The sequence below is a fragment of the Pholis gunnellus genome (genome assembly GCF_910591455.1).
Source record: "Pholis gunnellus genome assembly, chromosome: 21".
Lineage (NCBI taxonomy): Eukaryota > Metazoa > Chordata > Actinopteri > Perciformes > Pholidae > Pholis > Pholis gunnellus.
The window spans coordinates 14204434-14224753 of NC_136548.1; the positions used below are offsets into that span (position 1 = coordinate 14204434).

The window sequence follows — 20320 nt, forward strand, 5'->3', positions numbered from 1 at the left end:
GGGTCAGCACGCCTCCCTCTCTTTCTCTAACTCTCTACCTGTGCGAGTGTGTGTGTGTGTGTGTGTGTGTGTGTGTGTGTGTGCCTGCCTGCCTGCCTGCCTGCCTGCCTGCGTGCCTCCATGAGTGATGCAGGCATTCCTGACATTTTCAGCAGCAGAATCCGTTCGGGTCAGTTTACTTCTCACCTCCCCCATCATTACCACCCATAGGTCACTGTGAGCAGACTCACTCAAACCAACTGGGCTTGGAGGAGGAAGGGGAATGTGTGTGTGTGTGTGTGTGTGTGTTTAAGGTTGGTGGGGTGCTTGTAGTGGGTAGGAGCAAGGGGACGCTGAGGTTTTGGGAACAGTCAGTGTGTCAAATGTGTGCAGTCAACTATGTGAGGATCTGAGCTGGTATACGGGCAGAGAGAGAGAGAGACATCATAGGAGGACAGCTCAGCTTCTTTCATTCTGCTGCACATCAGCACCTTGGAGAGCTCTCTGAGATGTTCCAATGTGTGTCTAGTGCCACCATGAGGCTGGTCGCAGGATTGCGCTCTAGTGGAAAATAAGGAAGCGATCCTGCATGTAGATACAGGCTGATATTCTGTATATGTGCGGGGGCGGTCGAGGAATCAAGGGGGTGCGAATGTTCTGTCTGTTCATGTGTGGGTAGTAGGTGGTCATCATGGCAGTGCGATCCGTCCACAGATGGATTGTCTCAGCGTGGGCCTGTTGTGACTCACAGTCTCCATCTTAGGAACCCATGGCATCCATTTATGTTAATCTTTCTGTTTGTCTGTCTGTTTTCGTCACATCCTCCGTCTCGTTGGCGTATCTGCAAAGTGACCTGTCTGTCTATCTGTGGAGAGAGTGCGTTGACTCGGAGGTGTTTGTCTCCCCGGGATATGTATGGTTCCCCCTTCCCTCTGCTATTTACCTCCATTCCCTCGCTCTGTCCTTAAATTTTAATTCAACCTGCCTGGCTTCTTCTTCTTCTTCTTCTTCTTCTTCTTCTTCTTCTTCTTCTTCTTCTTCTTCTTCTTCTCTTTTTCTATCTCTGTCTCTGGATTTCTATCTCCTCTGTCTCTCTCTCTCTCTCTCTCTCTATCTGTGTCTCTCCGCCTTTCTGTGCATTATGTTAATGGTGCTCTGGGCTATGTGTAGGTAAAGGCCCAGAGACCATCTTTGCGGGGTCGGGCCTCAATGATAATGAGTGGCACACTGTGAGGGTAGTCCGGCGTGGCAAGGGCCTCAAACTCACCGTGGACGACCTGCAGCCTGTTGAAGGTAATCACAGCAGCATTTACCTTTACCCCTTCAAGCTGTTTGAGTCTGTGTAGGCATCTTTGTGAAAATGTGTTGTATGATAAACTGCTGCTTGATTGTCTTTTTTATTTATTTAATGCTATAAGACCAACATTAAGGGTTTTATTTCTTTTTTAGAGAACATCTGTGCCTGTGTAAGTGAAAATAATTATTCTGAATTATGACCGTAAACGTCATATTTATAGTGTTAGTGTCTGTTACATCTATTTCTAGCAGTCTGTCAGTGTTGGTAATCAGCATTAGGATTAGTTTTAGTTTTAGTATTGAACAGTTCCGCTTGAAGTCCTCACCTTTGAAGTGTACCCCCCCGCCACCAGGTCAGATGGCGGGCGACCACACCCAGTTGGAGTTCCACAATGTGGAGACGGGTATTGTGACGGAGAAGCGCTTCATGCCTGCCGTGCCCTCGAATTTCATCGGCCACCTTCAGGGCCTGACGCTGAACGGCATGCCTTACATCGACCTCTGCAAGAACGGCGACATCGACTACTGCGAGCTCAACGCCGTTATCGGCTATAAGAGCATCGTGGCCGACCCCGTCACGTTCCGCTCGCGCTCCAGTTTCGTCACGCTGCCCACGCTGCAGGCCTACTACTCCATGCATCTCTTCATGCAGTTCAAGACGACGTCCCCCGACGGTCTCGTTCTCTACAACAGGGGAGACGGCAATGACTTCATAGTGGTAGAGCTGGTTAAAGGGTGAGCTGGGCAATGTGTGGTATTTACATTACATGAGTCAGTGCAATGTCTTTAAAGGGGAATTAATTAATAGGCGGTTTAAATATGTCTTTATGGCTATATCTGTCTTGCATAAATACATGCGCATGTTCATTGTAGCCTGGGATTTACAATGAACAATGTCCTTGATGAATAAAAAAAGAAAATTCTTGAGGCTGAACTATCAAATATGAAAAATGCACGAATCAAGCAGCTTTTTTTCTACTCTTGTAATTATGTTTCTATAAGACAGATTATAATACCCTGAAGTATTTGACCCTGTGTTGGTCTTCATCATGAATCCGATTCATTTGCCCTTTTCTCTCCTCATTTATTTAAACCCCACCTCTTTCCTTTCCTCGTTCCTTTTCTAGCTACCTACACTACATCTCGGACCTGGGCAATGGTGCACACCTGATCAAGGGCAACTCTAACAGTCCCCTAAATGACAACCACTGGCACAACGTGCACATATCCAGAGACACTAACAATCTCCACACAGTCAAGATTGACACCAAAGTCACCACGCAGACCACCATGGGCGCCAAGAACCTCGACCTAAAGGGTATGCACAGAAATACCTCAGTTACAGTAGCTTATAAGTCTGTATACAGAATTCAACATTTTGGGAAAGAAGCTTAAAGAGATGAGAAGATTGATACTACTCTCATGTCCGTATAATAAATGAAAATGAAGCCACCAGCACCTCTAAAGCTCATTAACTAACAGGTTATAGATTGGTTGTTTTATCCGTACAAAATCTGAAATGTAAACACAACAATCAGCTGTTTTACAGGGAGTTCTGTGCTGCTGTATTTCTTGGCGAGTGAACTAAAGAGGTGCTGTCTGTCTGACATTCAGACGGAGCCAAGCGAGCTGTTTCCCTCTTTCTCCGGTCTTCGTGCTAAGCTAAGCTAACCGTCCCCTGGCGGTACAGACATGAGAGTGGTGTCAATTTTCTAATCAAACACTCAGTAAGAAAGCGAATAAGTGTATTTACCAAAATGTCAAATTGTTCCATGGCCAAAAATGTATATAATCGATACACTTTTTTAAATTTATAAAAAAACGACAAAAAATGAATCAATTGAAAGACCCTATTCAATATGTTTAAACCTTTTTATGAATAAATGAATTACAAAAATAATGTCTTTAACGATCAATGATGAAAATCATAATTTGCAGCGTTGACACTTTACTCAGCACTGTGACTGCCTCGTGAAGCTGCCATTCATTGTGTTGCTCCTCGTCAGGTGACCTGTACATCGGGGGAGTCTCCAAAGAGATGTACCGAGACCTGCCGAAGCTGGTCCACTCCCGCGAGGGATTTCAGGGTTGCCTAGCGACAGTTGATCTAAATGGCCGGCTCCCTGACCTTTTGGCTGATGCGCTGGCGACCATGGGACAAGTAGAGAGAGGCTGTGAAGGTGAGGTGCAAACACGGACGAAAACACACCAGTAGATCCGCTCCGGTCCCGTGTCCCCACTGCTTTTTCTTTCAGTTTTCATTTAACTCATGCTCTCTGTTATTAGGATAACCCACTAACCCAGCTTCTGGTCTAATAGATGCAAATTTGACTCTCTTTCTTCTCATCTCTCTCTCTCTCTCTCTCTCTCTCTCTCTGTTCCACTCTTTCAGCAGTTCACAGGCATCTGTGTGCATTGACTAACCATCTAACTTAATTTGCTTGTTTGCTTTTTTGTTTGGCCGACAAAAGTTACATTGATGAAAGCTGACTTGCAAGGTATATCGCTTTGTGTGAGCATGTGAGACACGTGTCTGAGGGTGTGGACAACTGTGTGAGTGCGTGCGTGTGGGTGTGTATGTAGGTATGCGTGTGTTGAAACTACCCAGTGGTGTCCAGTGTTGTGTGGATCCCAGTGATCCAGAGTCTAAGGTCAGAGGTGACCTGTCCTCTCCTAGCCACCATAGTGACTTCATCACAGTAGTGACATCACCACCGCTTGACTTGAGTTGACCACAGCTCCACCACCCGGGTTGCCTAGCAGCATGCTCTCTAACCCCTCCTACTGACTCCCAACCTAAACTTCAATACTCCCACTTGTGAATCATTTCACACCCTTTCCTCCGCGCCTCGTGCCAGAAGTGCAACGAAGGAGATTTGAGTTTCGTGGGCTTTGACATTCTCCTCCTGTGCGGTTTTAGCACGAGGCGGGGAGCGAACAGCGACAGACTGCTGAAGAAAGAGTATTGAGATGAAGGCCTGTAAACATAACTCTGCCCTCTTATGTTTAAACTCCTCCTCCTGTCCCTGCCCCACTCATCTAGCCTCACCACCTGCATGCTCTCCACAGTTTGCTCTTTTAACCTCATCACACAGATTTCCAGTTTAGTTTTTAGCTCAGTTTATATTCATAATCCAGCATCTCCTGTTAGTGTAAAGAATGGGAGCCGTTCCACAATATCCTAGTCTCACAATGGTTTTCTACTAATACTACTAATCATAACATCATCGCAGTCTACCGGGCCTTTTCAAAATGCAAAATGCTTCAAGGAAATGCGGTCAAAAAACACCCAAAGAGTACTGACACACTGTTGTGAAAACACCGGGCTCCAGACAAAGTCAAAAAAGTATGTCTGCTTAACTTCTCCTAACTTTCACACCCTCCCTCCCTCCCTCTCCCCCCGCCACCTCTCTCACTGCAGGTCCCAGCACTACATGTCAAGAAGACTCTTGCTCAAATCAGGGAGTTTGTTTGCAGCAGTGGGAGGGCTTCACCTGTGACTGCAGCATGACGTCGTATGCTGGTCCACTATGCAATGACGGTGAGTCTTTGCTTTTCAGTTTCTCTCACAGAAAAATATCAAAGAGCAGTCAAGGTCCAAAAGTGAATTTGTAGACGCTATGTGCAAAATGTCCCGTCCTGCACTCTCTGTCAACCCTTGTTCCTTAGGCTAACCTTCTCCAAACTGTAGAAAACACTCCCTGGTGTATAACTGCACTAAACTATTGGACTTGGTTGATTTGGTTTCAAACACGCAATCAAAGCATTTCTGTGTGCATTTTATCAGAGCTGCCAGGTGAGGGCACTGTCAACTGTTGATTCTGAAGTGGGACAAAAATACCACCTGCTCAATGTCTAGTTTGATTCTTCCAATTCTCTTCAATAATGTCCTCTTTACACGTTGAACTAATTATCCTCAGCCGCCTTACAAGAAGATACGTGATGATTTTTGAGTCATCCTGTAGCGAGTCCAACCATTATATGCTGCAGTCTTTATGAGTCAGTCATTGCAGTCAGCCTCCTGCAGTAATGTTGAGAAGTAGTTTGGGTAATACAGATTTTTTTTTTCCATTTTAGCGTGTAGGAGGAACAAGCAAAATGTGAAAGCTGGCCTTTCATCCACATCCAACTGTGACATTTATGAGTTTTTAATATTATTTTCCAGTATACCCCCTTATGTATTAAACATTTAACAGAAAAATAGGCCTATAGGTGCAATCTGCAGTACGTAACCTCTGATGATAGATACCACTGTTTATGGCATATAGACTTCTGGCAATTAAAAAAATGTTATATGTGTGGGCCAGCTGGGACCACTTATATCTTTGGCCGTGATGGAGGCGTGGTGGTTTACACGTGGCCTCCTAATGAACGCCCCAGCACCAGGGCAGACCGGCTTGCCCTCGGGTTCAGCACCCAACAGAAACACGCCATTCTGCTCCGGGTGGACAGCGCGTCTGGTCTGGGTGACTACCTTCAGCTGCAGATAGTAAGTAAACACCTGTGCATTGAAAAAAAGAAAATGTGATTTTTCATATATTTTCCATCAAAATGATGCAGCAAAACCAGAGATATCATCCTTTTTTATATGCATCCTACTTCCTTTTCAAAACCTGGTGCCTACATTACCAACAATGCAACACAACAGCAGAAAGGAGATTCAGGTGTGTTATGCTAGTAGCTGTTATTTTAGCCTTTAACCACTAGCCTCAAGCAGAGATGAAGAACAGGTTACAGACGTCCGGTAAGCTCCCTTCTTTCTAACTCCACACCCCCAGATTTTTATTTTTTCAAACTTGTGGTCTTTAGCCCGATTGTTGTTGACACATTTGCCATCACTTGAGGAAATGTATCAGATTTCATGCAGCTCCCTCTGGAGCCACAAAAGGCTTTATACAATTTGTTTACACATGCAGTAGTACTCTCAAACACCAGTGAACAGACTTTGAGTTGGTGGAGAACATAAGAAAGGTCTCATGGTAACACAAATGAACAGGCATTGAGAACAATAATCTAGGACCTGAAAGACAAAGAAAGAAAATATTTCCTTGCATTTTTATAAAAATGTCTCATGAGGCATTTTTCTACTCCTCCTCCTCCTCCTCCTCAGGATAAAGGCAACATTAGAGTAGTGTTTAACGTTGGCACTGATGACATCAACATCGAGGAGAGCTCCAAGTTTGTCAACGACGGAAAGTACCACATAATTCGGTTCACCCGCAGCGGAGGCAATGCAACCCTCCAACTGGACGACCTGCCGGTCATAGAGCGCTATCCCTCAGGTAGGCCCTGCCCCCCCCACATTAACCCAACACTCCGACCCTCTGCAGCACTGCCTGTCCTGGGACAGAGTAAACTACGCCTTAGTCCAAATCAACCCAGCTCCTGATTGGTGAATCACATCAGTGTTTCTATCAATGTTTCTATTTAAACACCGAGGTTGAGAAATTTAATTGCAGCTTTGTTTTATGTTATTGTGTTTGAAATGAAATATGTGTGATCTGGTATGAAACATGACTTTTTAAACCATAAAAAGAGACAGTTATTACGATAGCTTGTATATTAGCCAGCTATGTCATTTTAGGCCTGTTAAATAGTGTTAAAGGTAATTTATGAAAATATTTAATTCAGATGTCAGTTGTTTTTCTCACCGTAAAAGAAAATAATAACAGTTGGTGCATTCTTGGTCAAATAATAATTTAAAAAACATGTCATATGTTGAGTTAAATGTTTAACTAGAGAGGAAAAAATAAGAAAAAGAAAATGTTTTGTTGAACATAGTTTTTGTTTTTATATTTGTTGTTTTTTACATTTAAAGTGGTAATCTAGTCTTTAACACAATGAGGTCCAGGCTTTAGATAGCTGATAGTTAAAATGCTAAATGCTAGTTGTTGTGAGGTGTGTGTGAGGCTTCTTCCTGTCTGTAACTCTAAACCCAGTCAGTTATATAGACAGTATGTGGCAGCTGTAACATTATTTCCCTGTGCTCTTGCAGATGTTAACCCCTGAAATGTCTCTTTAAATTAAACCCAATGAACAGAGAGTAAGAGTCCGCTCACTGGAAACATAGTGAATTCAACTCCTCTTCTCTTAGCACATCAAGCTTAACGCAGTGACATGCTGACAATGAGCAGACCATTACTTTCTTTTCATTGCTGTTCTTTTTGTATCCAGCTCCTGTACCACGTTTGGATGTGCGTAATTACTACTGTGTTTTCATCTCTAAATTAAAGGCAACATTGATAACGAGCGCCTGGCCATCGCCAGACAGCGAATCCCCTATCGGCTCGGTCGAGTAGTTGACGATTGGCTACTCGACAAAGGTAAAAACCCTGATTAAAATTCCTTAAAACTTTGAGCTTAAAAAATACAATTTGAAGACAGCTGAATATATTATATTGTGCACCATCAACTAACATCTAAAAATAAATCCATAACTAAGTATTTAAAAGTTGGGCAGCTGTAGTGTGTAATACTGTGTAAACTGTAGTGCCTGTGAACGTATCTTGTTAGTGTGTATCTGATAATATCAGGTTAAAGGGACGATGGAGAGATTTAAATGTGAATAAATCAGAAAATAGTATGATAAAAAGATGCTTTATTAAGACTGGTAAATAATTGTGTCTATTATCAAAATTGTAAACGATAAAGCATTCATTAAAGATTATATGTTGACAAACTATTTTGTAATCAAATTAAAGTACAAGCGAAAAGTATTGTGACATGGAATAATTATGTAAATTTGAAATGACTAATAGAGCAATGCTTTTTGAAAAAAAAAAAATGTAAAAGTTGTCCTCCTAAACTTCAGCAGAGGTCCTTAAATTAGCCTCTAGTCCCTTTAACAGTGAGCAGTGCTAGAGCTTATAACCTGTGCATGCTTCATAGGGCTGTTACAACAGTTCCCTAGATCTCTGTCTGCCTGTCTGTTGCTCCTTCAAATACAGCCATCACCATCGCAACCATCTGTCAGCCCCATCTTCTCAGGACCCTCTGACTCCTCTCATCTGCTGCCTCTTCCTCCTCCTTCTGTTCTTTGCCTCTTCATCCTCCTCCTCCTCGACTCCTCAGTCTCTTCACCCCCACTCTTTCCTCCTCTTCCTCTTATTCTCTGTTTTCCATTCCCACTCTTATCTCTCACAGTCTCAGCTCTTCTCCACGGTTCTCCACGGCTTCGATTTGCTCTGCCATGCTTAATCTATCCCATACTCTCACCATGGCTTGGGGGTTGGTGGATTGTGTAACACTCAAACACTCTTGTGTGTGTGTGTATGCACGTATGTGACCGCCGGTATGTATGTGTGTGTGACTGTATTTGCGTGTGTCTGTCCACCTTCCTTCCTGGTGTGCCTCTGTGTGTCTGGTGCGTGTCTGTGCGTATGTGTGCGCCTGTGTCCGTGTAGGTCGCCAGCTGACCATCTTCAACAGCCAGACGACGGTGCGCGTCGGGGGAGTCGAGCGAAGTGCAGGCATGTTCCAGGGCCAGCTGTCTGGACTCTACTATAATGGCCTCCGCATCCTCAACATGGCCGCCGAGGGGCATCCGCACATCAGAGTGGACGGCAGCGCGCGGCTGGTCGGCGACATGCCGTCCTCCTCCATCACCCCGCAGTCCAGCGCTGCAGCTGGAGGCAACCGCTCTGACTCCGCCCCCTCCATGAATGACATCACGACCACCACGGCCACCAACAGGAAGCAGGGCGCCACACAGCAGGTCAGAGCACGAGCACATATTTAACTTGTGTGTGTGGAAAACTCACCTAATCCCTTGCTGTGTGTGGTCCTTCTGTGTAATTCCTCCTCTTGATCATATATGTCATATTAGCCCACTTTCAGCATTCTTTGGTGTGACAATCCGTAATTAAAAAGTGTTCATTTGCTTTGATAAGTTTCTTTTCAAACTCAGTAAGAGGATTAGCGAGCACATCGCCCACTGATCAAGGACTAGAGGATAGCGAGATATGTCAGAAGGAGTGGGATTGTTTTAAACTCCACTCAAGGCAAGGCTATTTTATTTATACTGCACATTTCATACAAAGCAGTTTTACATAAGGTCTTGAAGTTAAGAAGACATTTTGAATAAATCAAAAACAAATATGGTAGTTCAGGATCTAAGCATACTGATGAATGCTCAAGATGCACCCAAAGAAATAGGAGAACATAAAGAGGGTTTTTTTCAGGCATTTTAACCTTTCTTAGATAGTACACAGTGGAAAGCTGACAGGAGATGAAGAGCAAAGAGTTGTGATGACATGCAACAATGGTCCACAGCCAGACCGTGGTCTTATATCATCTGTCAGTTTGCTCCAGCTCTTTGGAGCTTTTGGAGCTAAATAAGGCTGATTTACAAATCTATGAAATGAAACACCATCAATCTACACCAAGTCTACATATTACAGTAATTTCTCTGTTGCAGTAATAAGTGCAACATGTTTGTTTTTTCTTTCTGATTAATCATTAATAGTATTTAATTTGCTCGGCAACGTCATCTTTGTCAAAAGTAACACGCTAAATAAGATGGAGCCAGAACCATTTCATCATTAAAAGGCTCACATACACATTTCATTTTCCTGCTACAGCACATTCTCATGAGTGGATTAGATGGCACATTTTCAAGTAAGTGGTCCCCACCCACTAAATTACAGGAGGAGAAATGATTGTGTTAATGGAGGCTGTAATAGCTTTTCCATAATATGCATCTAGTAAACTGATGCAAATGGGACTCTGCTATAGAAACACATAACTGCTGTTTTGAGGCATGTTTATAGTGGATGCAGCTAATGTCAGAGGAAACATTATCAGCAGGTACACCAAAGACTCTTTAGCTCTTTAGCTCACATCACTAGTGTGATGTTGTCAGGCTCTTTGTGGGCGTCTGTGTGTACTGCAGTTCTTCTTCTGTGTTATAAAACTGTGCCGCACTGAAAAAGATTTTGATACAAGTTGCCATGGAGATAGTGAGCCCCACTATACCCGCCGCTTGCTTTCGCTCTCCCTCATCCAGACTCCCATAGAGAATAGCTCCTCTGTGTGTATAAACCGCCAGCTGTTTCAGGCATAAATAATAGAACGCAGAGAGCTGTGAGCTAAGCCTCAGGCATCAATAATGGATGTGAGAGCCGGAGGGATAGCGCCGCAGAGTGACAGCGTTGTCACAAGGGCTTCTCTTTACTCTTCACCTCTCAATCTCTCTCCCTGTTTATGTGTGTGTGTGTGTGTGTGTGTGTGTGTGTGTTTTTAAACAAACTATTCCTGCTCTTGTGATATGCTGATGTCAGTGCTAAATCTGGGTTGCAGAGATGTGCACCGGAGTCAATATCCCTGTATGAGAACTAGGTCAGACCCAATATATGCTCAGCGTGATGCAGTGTGCTCATCTGTGGAAGTCAAATCACTCCTGCTAGCCCCCAAACTTTGTGTGTGTGTGTGTGTGTCTTGTTTAAGAATAATCTACAGCCTCTCCATTGAGGCTGCCTTGTGTTGCCTGGCAACCAACCTGGCCTTAACCAGCACACACACACACACACACACACACACACACACACATAATGTGAACACAGGATGCACACACACACACACACACACGCACACAGACACACAAACACTCAGGTGGATTGAGAACAATACGTTTGAATTGCAGCACATTGCATCAGAGGAGGGGCAGTGACAGAAGTCTTCCAAAGGTGCTTCGGGTCCGAGGGTGTGTTTTAAAGTGCGCCCCCCCCCCCCCCCCCCCCCCCCTCATGGGTTCACTCTTACCGTCAGTACTTTGTGCAGTAAGAATGTGTTATGTGCCTCCCCCTGAAGTCCACTGTTTTTTGTTTTTTTTTGCATGTTGAAAAATAAAAGGGATTAATAATGCATGACAGCTGAGCACCAGCGAGGAGAAGAGAGCGAGAGAGATTGTGTGAGAGTGTGTGAGTGTTTATGCTAGAGGCTGCTCTGAGTCACAGAGTCGAGTTTTTGGTTTTTTGATGTTCGGTATCTGTCTGTGGATGTGTGCGCTCATGTGTGTGTGTGTGTGTGTGTGTACCTGTGCTCGACGGGAAGACTGATAGAAGAAACCTGAGGCTCAGAGCGGCGCCCGATTGGCTATTAGCAGTCAGCTGACCCAGACACTTCTGCGAGCTCTCTGAACACTTAATGCTCATTCGCTCCCATCCTCCCTCCCTGTCTGGTTTTTTTTTTTCTCCTCGCTATCTTCTTCACATCTTTTTCTCCCTCTTGCTTTTCTTCTGCCCGCTATCCATCTTCTGGAGATTCTTTCTCCCTCCTCCCTTGCTCACTTTCCACTTTTCCTTTCTTCTCGCTCTCCTTTGCGCTCTCTCTCCCTCCATAGCTTTTCCATATTTACCCGTCACTCCCCCCCCCCCTCTCTCTCTCTCCTCCCTCCCTCCCTTTCTCTCTCTGTGGTTGAGCTCCAGTGATAGGCTGTTAATGCAGGCGGTGTATGAGTCTATCTCACCATCTGCAGTAGTGGAGCTAGCTTCTCTCCTCTCTCGCCAGGATCTCTTCATTAGCCTGCCAACTTCAGCCTGGTTTGGTGTACGCTTCGTGTGACTGTGTAGATGTGTCTCAATAGCAAAAGAGCAATGGAGCGTGTTTGGCTATCATAGATCTTGCGTGTGTGCCTGTGTGCTTGATTTCCAGTTGTGAAAGTAACTGACAAGCTGTTGAATCTCCTGCAAGAGTGTGTGAGGACAGAGGGCAGCTACTATGTGTGAACTAGGCAGTCAGGGAGGCATGGACGGTCGTTGGCACTGTTCGGCTGCTCAGGTAGAGATTTTGCTCTTTCAGCATGCAGATATCCTTCTCTTCATGCTCTCTCTCTCTCTTCCCTTTCTCTTCCCTTTTGTGTCTCTTTTATCCCCTCCTATCGTTGTGCATCTGTGTCCATCATTATGTCCGCATGCTCTATTGATAGACTTTGAAAAGATGGGAGCAAAGAGGGAGGGACAGAGGGAGGGTGAGACGGAGGGGCGGGGGTCTCTTGGACATATCTCTTTAGTGCATCTTCTATAAACTTCTGTGGGTTGTTGATGTGATTTAAGTTGTGTCTGGCATGTCTCTAGTTTTCCTTGTGTGCATTGTCTACCATGTGATAGGTGGATCAATAGTCCAATTGACACCTTGCCGGTTGAATGGGGTGGTCAGCTGACGAGGGGGGATGTCACAGATCAGAGGAGGGGCGTTGTTAAATGTACTTGTCGGCTTTGGTTTTAGCTGAAATTTAGGATTCAAAACAGGCTCCCGTGGAGGGCACATATTGGTGTCTTTTAGATCAATAATCAAGCATGGTGGCACAACATTGATCAGTGACAGACAGGGGTGATGTGTTTCCTACTAGCTGATTGGTTCTTGTGCTATTTGGATCCTGGCAAAGGCACAGAGGTTTATTGACTGGCTGGATTCCAGAGGCTAAGCTCACCGTAGCAGCATTTGACAGCCCAGTGGGCAGAACTGATTGGAAAGGCAGCGAAGGAAAGAGACAGAGTCAAGCATCAATAACTTAATATATGTTTCAGGCCAAACTAAACCTCAGTCGACATCATACGAAGCCAGTGCGGGATTTTTCAGATGAATGAACTGAGTGCTTGCTTTCTCTAACCTTATGTAATATGTTCTTACAAAGGCGAGGAGGCAAAGACATAAAGAAATCGAGGACTAAAAAAAAGCGTAATGAATTTCAGCTTGTAGGTTTTTAGCTAAGAAATCATGGAGCACTTAGTACTTTCATTTGGTTCAGATTCTGTTCTGGGCTGGTTGTAATCTGCATCGAGAGCTCATCTCTTTTATAGCTCTGCAGCTCTCTCTCTCTTCTCTCCTTTATTCTCTGGGTTACTACCATCTACTGCAATGCATCACAATCCAATTTTAATTTAGTGCCGGCACTGAGCGCCCAGTGTGGTTAAGAAACACACACATATTCACATATCTCACGCCGAAGTGTCAGGGCGGGCGATGTTTAACAGTATAGTTCATGAATATGCGGGCACATTAGCAAGGTGTTGAGTAAAGACCGCAGCACTTTGAAGTCCTCCTCCTCCTCCTCCTCCTCCTCCTCCTCCTATCCCGTCTTCTCTTCTCTCTCTTTCTCCCATATTCCCCTGAAATTCCTTTTATCCATCAATCTATCGCGCACCCCCTCTCCTCCCCCTCTCCTCATACCCTGGCTGGAATGGCAAATCAATGCACAGGTCCCCACTGAGGGTGCACACTCCTTTTTTTTTTTTATTCCCCATCATTTTTAACAGCTTGAACTTAGAGTTGCCATGGCAACAGGAGGAGCAAGGATGGATAGGAAAAAGGGCGCCTTTCCCATCGAGAGGGAACGAGGCGCGGAGGATACGCGATTGTTGAGATATTGCTCGGTTGATGTAGGTTAGAGGGCGAACGTAAGTGGGTTATTGACATGGTGCTTGCGGAGAGGTGTTAAATAAAGGAGATTTAAATGAAACGCATGACTGGAATATTTAATGAAAATAAAGAATGTGGATTTATCCCTCTCTTCGGCTTCACGCTGCGCATTCTCCAGCTCACATGAACATTGGCCGGTATCAGATGGAGAGAACAGAACAGAGGGAAGCGGGGAGGTGTGGGAGATGGAAAGGCCAGAAGAGAAATAAGAGGGGGAGGGTCAAGAGAGGAGAAGATGATAACTGACTGTCCCCCTGTGACTTCAAACAGAATTCAATGATTCTCTCCTCCCTCCTCTTTTCTTCTTCTCTCCACGGCACTGTAGTTTTGGCCGTCTGCCGTTGCCGGGGGCCGTAACAGCCAGAGTGTTTGTGGCAAACTGGAAAACGAGTGGGCGATGGATTGGTGCTGTGTGCTCACACATGTAGAAAATAAACAGAAGGGGTGTGGAGCACAGGATGAAGACTTTGTGTCTGTGTACGTGTGTTCATGTTCCCACTGTTTCCTCTCTCCGTAGTCGGCAGACGACCTGCTGGTGGCGTCCGCTGAGTGTCCCAGCGATGACGAAGACATTGACCCCTGTGACCCCAGTTCAGGTGAGACTACCCCTCCCGCACAAACACTCACATCACACCGCCTCTTTGAAGGTTTTTTCTTTCCTTCATGTGTTCACCACAATCCCTGACGCCCATTTTCTTCCTGCCGCTTGGTCGCTCGCAACAATGCATTTTTCATTTCCACTTAGGTTTTTGCCTCCAGGCATCACCTAACACTCTCCATCCACTCCCCAATCTTCATCTCCATCTCTTCCTCTGCTTTCACCCTCCCCTCACATTCCCTTATCCCTTCTTTCATCTCCTTTTTACAGCAGTTTCATTCCTTTTTTCCCCTCACTCTACTCCATTCAGAGCATGGAATTCACATGCAAATTCTTTCACCCACAATCTTTTAATATGGTGTCATGCTGTACAGCACCACTCACCAGCCCTCGCTGCCTGTGTATGCCATAAAGCGTCAAATGTATGTGATAAAAGTGATATAATGTGCACCTGTGCTCTGGCCCGTCATCTCAACACGGTGTAATGTAATCTGTTTACACATTATGTGATAATATGTAAATGGATTTGGCTCTAAGCTACAGCCTTCCCTTGCCAGCGCGTATCATTATGCAAAAAGCACGTCAAATAATTCATCATGATAGTACATTGTATCTTCTTGCTCCAGCCCTCCAACCATCATGCATGTAAAATATATTAATATGTGTGCCGTCCCCTCACAGCCCGCCCTCCCCTGCCGGAGGTGAAGGTGTTCTCAGTTCCATCCGAGGTGGTTCGAGAGAGCAGCAGCACCACAGGGATGGTGGTGGGCATCGTGGCGGCCGCGGCCCTCTGCATCCTCATCCTCCTCTACGCCATGTACAAGTACCGCAACCGCGACGAGGGCTCCTACCACGTGGACGAGAGCCGCAACTACATCAGCAACTCAGCCACACAGCCCAACGGCAGCGCCAAGGACAAGCCGCTGGGGATCGCCAAGATCTCCAAGAACAAGAAGAACAAAGACAAGGAGTACTACGTCTGAGGTCGGAAGACGTCCAACACGCAGACATATACGCATACACCTTTATATATAACGGTATATGTACATAAATAGATATATTCTCCAAAAAAAAAAAAGAAGATACACCCGTACACACTGACATAGACATGCTGATGTTAATGTTTACTCTCCAATAATCACATCTGCACACAAGCTGGCAAGCACAAACACACATTCAAGCACACATACATTTAAGCACAAACATACACACACACACACGTACACACTGGCCCAAGGGCATGGACCCTTATTGTACAGTATTTACCAATGAGCAGAGCCTCTGAGAGAGACTTATTTTATGAACATAAACACCATTCCAAATGATAAAAATGCACCAGTTCAACTCCCAGTAAAGAACCATTTTGGAGCCAGCCAGATAAAAAAAGACCAGTCACTCCCCCTGCCACAGTGGGACCTCTCGTGTTGGACTCAAAGAGGTCAAGGAAGACTTTTAAGTGAAGCACATGGCAGACTGCGTGTGCTGAGAGAGAGGCCAGCAGAACAAAGATGAAGCAAAAGCACCAAGACAAGCACTAAGTGTCTCTTCCAAGCTTCTTGGCCTTCCTCTTTGTCAGCAGATGGGACTCGCTGAAGCACCGAGGATGCTGAAGAAACAAGCACACTCGCGGTCCAAGTCTTACCCCAAGCGACGGGACAGGAAATCAGGGTGTAGCCATAGCGACAGTGACTCACGAGTGAATAGGCAGAGGCATGGCTGGTGCCGTTAATATAATGGATGGGCTGTGGTGCTGATGTTTTTACAGCACCCTGTAAATCACAAAAGGTGGAATCAGTGGAAAAACTGAGAGATATTTTCCTGGACAGGATACTTGAGACTTCAGATGCTACCTACAGGCACCAGTCGCACATGACTGCGGTGTTACACACACATATACACACACACAGCACACATGCACACACAGAAAAAAATAAAAACAATCTAAACCTGCAGACATACACGTACCTGCAATGCTAAAGACCCACCATATCTTCATAACTGACACTGAAGGCTATACAAGAAGACAATGGTGAAAATGACAATGACCATTATGATAATTGTTATTGCAATGATAATGATGAATATGAAGAACATTTGGGCAGAATAGACTCTTTGGGGAAGGGAGGGGGGGGGTCTTATTGCACGTGAATTATCTTACTCCGTGTGATTTATACCGCGTTGAAACTCCAGAGGTTACACCGAGACGCACCACCATCATAAACTTACCACCTTGGCTTGAAGTATTCCTAAACACGCACTTCAAAGCGGTTTTTCAGTCTGTGGGATTCAACCACGATTTAATCTGCGACTCGACTCTCAGTTCAAAATCCTCGTTGACAAAGTGTGAACCATCTCGAGTGTGCTGCATGCCTGGGTCTCTGAGCTGTGCTGTGAAGTGGTGGAGTGTCCCACTAATAGGTCCAGAAGTGGTAGGTTTGTTTGTGGGAGGAGGAGGAGAGGGGGGGGTGTTGCGGGTTGCAACACCAGCGCAACGCCTGGATCTGTGCGTCCACCACAGGCCACGTCCTGTTTTCTAGCCTGATGTCTTATAGGCCACGCCCACTATACCTGCTCTAACCAACCACCTTTTTTTAGCAAAAACCAGCCGAGGAAAAGAATCAAAACAGGACAAAATAAATGTTACCATGTGTTGCTAATAGATAGAAAAGTCCAGTTCACGATGTCATTGACTATATGACAACCTGAGTTGCTTTGATTTGTATTGGCGCTCCCTTTTCTCTCTTTCTCTTTGTGTCCTTTTGTCTTCATGCTATTAGTTCACTGATTTATCAATGTCCATGACGTGACCAATGCAGGACAGACAGGTGGGTTTCCGATCCGGGCTACAGTGTTATTATATGTTTTTGGACTTCTGCGGTGTCTGAGCCCTCTATAGCTCAAGAGTTGCAGCCCCACGATACGTCAATACAAACAGTGCCATGACATGAACCCCTCCAGATCTTCCAAGCAACGTAACCAACCAGACAGATGCATGCAAAATGCTCGAGAGCAAAAAAGGACATAAAAAGGACTTTGTGTGAGGTTTCAAAGTATAAAATTAACTTAACATATTCCCTTATTCTCTCCATCCTCAACTGGCCTTGACCTCCTTTTTCTCCCTTCTCTTGTTTTCCCCTCGTTTAGTATGTTTCCCTCTCTGCCCTCCCAGTGCCTCCGTGTCTATCGCTTTCTTTCCCCTCTATCTCTGTTGTGTTGCCATCAGAAACAAAGGAGGTGTCTCAATCAATGGGATTCTACATCTAGGTGTTCATTAACCATGTTTATTTTCTATATGTACAATTTTTCTACAGTATTTTCTTTTATTTTTATTGTTACGGTTCTTTGATGAACATAAAGTGGAAATTTATTATGAAAAATAGTTTTGAAGATTAACGAGTAAATAAAATATTACCCAAGTGAGCCTGGAGTGCGTTTGTGTGTTGGTTTTTTGCTCCCAGTCACCTGCAGGCAGAAATACTGCGTCTCACGTCGGCCATGAGAGCAGATAAGTGGCCGATTAACGCAAACTAAAAGCAAATCATATTGTGTTAGGAAGCAGATCTTTAAAGGAATAGTTCAACATTGTGGAAAAAACACTTTCTGGTGGAGAGTTAAACGAGAATATCAATACCATTGTCGTGTCTGTCTGTTAGATACACTGCTGGAAACGGGGACACAGGCAGCTCCTACAAAGCTCACTAATTAGCATGTTATACCTCGTCTGTTTCATCTGTACAAAAACAGGAGTTGGAAAATGACAATTTGTCGTTTTGTCAAGTGTTTACCATCGTTTTTACCCCTATGTTGACAGCTTTATTCTAAATACTTATCTTATTACACTTAACAAACACCATACCACATATTAAATAGTTTGATTTAGAGATGCAGGTATATTTTTATGTCTGCAAACAGAGGCAACAAGTCGGATAATCGTCTCATTGTTCCACAAGTCTGCATTTTCTATTCATCTGTCTTTCAGAAACAAAATACAGGTTATTCCTGAGGTGTACTTTTCTTATTCTAAGACAAACCCTTATCCAAGACAACAGCTTCTATTAAACATGGAAACCTTTGTGATTTTCACAAAGTTTAACGACGATTACTTTGTGAGCACAGAAAACAACAGGTGTCCATGGCTCAGACTAACATATTTAAACACTATAAATGTGAGCAAACAAAAATCCCATCTGTTGCATGTTTGCTAATATGCACATAAGCAAACAATAAAGAACAAATACAAATGTTTTTAAAAACGTTTGTAGCAGAAATATAATTCCAGATTTCCATTAGAGTGTAAAATAATTGGTAGACTAATCGATAATGAAAATATATTGTTCTTTGGCGAAGAAAAAAACAAGCAGATTGTGCTGCTGATCTTCACTTCAAACTCTCCGCCAGAAAGCGAATCAGCATATTTCCCAAGGTGTGGAAATATTTCTTCAACCATCTGCTCCCAACAAACTATCTACACATTGCAGATTTCCAAACATTTCTATTCCCTCTCACCGCTTGCTCCATAAATTAAGGAAAGTTGCACCTTTTCTTCCAAGTCCCACTGAGTCTAACTGGGACAGCAGACACACATAAATATCCCCTCGCACACGCCACACAGGGCTTTGAAGTATGACTCAGTGCACTGAGTGGTATATAAGTCTCTGTAGAGTTGCTGTTTGCCGGATGAAAGATCCCTGAGACTGCAGGGCTGAGCATGCATCCTCAGGTGAGAGAAGCTACAAGGACCTGCTATTTCAATAAACACCTCCCGAGTCTCGCTGTCTTGTTCTCCCACTGCTTATCTTTTCCTTTTCTTGTTGCTTTGAACAGGCTGTGCTCAACAAAAGGCCTGGCATAATTTAAAAAAAACACTCAATATGTTCATCCACACCTCCCCTGCACAGGTGCAGAACAATCAGCAAACAATTCATCAGGTATCAGCACATACACATACACACAGATGCCATGGATCTTCCTCTTCCTCAGTCCTTCATTTCCACTCCTTAGTGCAGCTGCATTTGTCAGCCTCTATCTCCCTGTGTTTCTGTTTCTTCCTCGCCTTGTGTATAGGCAAAACTGTGAGAGAGTGCTTGAGTGCGTGTGTGTGTGTGTGTGTGTGTGTGTGTGTGTGTGTGTGTGTGTGTGTGTGTGTGTGTGTGTGTGTGGTTGTGTCAAGAGCTCAAGGCTGCGCTTTTCTTCCTGCATTGGAATAAATCATAAAGAGCTCTGTTCATCCACATTGAGTTCCCACAGCACACCACAAGCATTTGTGTATCAAATATCAAGCAGAAGCTGAAGATGTACAAAGGAGAAAATGTAAAAAGAAAGATTTGTTTGTGTCATAAGCGTGTGTGTGTGTGTGTGTGTGTGTGTAGGTGTGTGTGTGTGTGTGTGTGTGTGTGAGAGTGTGTGAATGCAGAGAGTGTCCTTGCAAGCTGGCTGTCCTGCTGACGTGTGGGGAGTGCAGTAGAAAAGAATATTATGTCCATCGCTATCAAAGTGTGCTCATCTTTCAACACAAATATGAGACATGAGACAAAACAGATTCACGCCTGTTCCCGATAATTCTTCTTTTTTTGTGCGTTTGTTGCCATAACTCTGAGGCTAAAAAGAAATCAATCAGCCAAAAATAACATACATGATCCACATTTACTTCCCAAAAAACAACAATAAACTATTTCAAATTGAAAAGTAATTTAAAAATAGTGGATCCTCCAAATAATATAACTGAATAAATCAATAAATAATATTGTTGGTTAATCCGTTAAAATGGAATATGAAAAGAAACTTTAAAAATTATTTTTTCTTTAACCTCCAACCAGTTGGTAAAAAAAACTGTTTTCTTGAGTCGTGTTGTGAAAGATTGTTACAGTGTATGATTTTTAAATGTGTTTTGAGTGAGACACGTTCACGTTAAAAAAAAAGGAGTCTTGAGCAAATGTCATTGCCGTTGGATACAGCGCTTGTGTGTTTTGATTTGAATAAGAAATATAAAGTGTCAAAGTGTAATGATTGAACTGTGGAAACCGATATTTG

The 20320-nt window shown here is 44.1% G+C and overlaps 1 protein-coding gene across 1 annotated transcript in view; it reads left to right on the forward strand.

Moving 5' to 3' along the window:
- Positions 1 to 15273, forward strand: part of nrxn1a (neurexin 1a) — a gene marked incomplete at both ends in the record, with an annotated part of 49652 nt that extends 34379 nt beyond the window's left edge. The window contains 12 exon segments of the mRNA XM_079182577.1: positions 1150 to 1272; positions 1629 to 2010; positions 2403 to 2593; positions 3282 to 3455; positions 3747 to 3773; positions 4697 to 4816; positions 5583 to 5764; positions 6386 to 6557; positions 7509 to 7598; positions 8679 to 8989; positions 14210 to 14288; positions 14972 to 15273. Coding sequence (XP_079038703.1) covers positions 1150 to 1272; positions 1629 to 2010; positions 2403 to 2593; positions 3282 to 3455; positions 3747 to 3773; positions 4697 to 4816; positions 5583 to 5764; positions 6386 to 6557; positions 7509 to 7598; positions 8679 to 8989; positions 14210 to 14288; positions 14972 to 15273 — 2153 coding nt within the window.
- Between the last annotated feature and the right edge of the window lie 5047 nt (positions 15274 to 20320).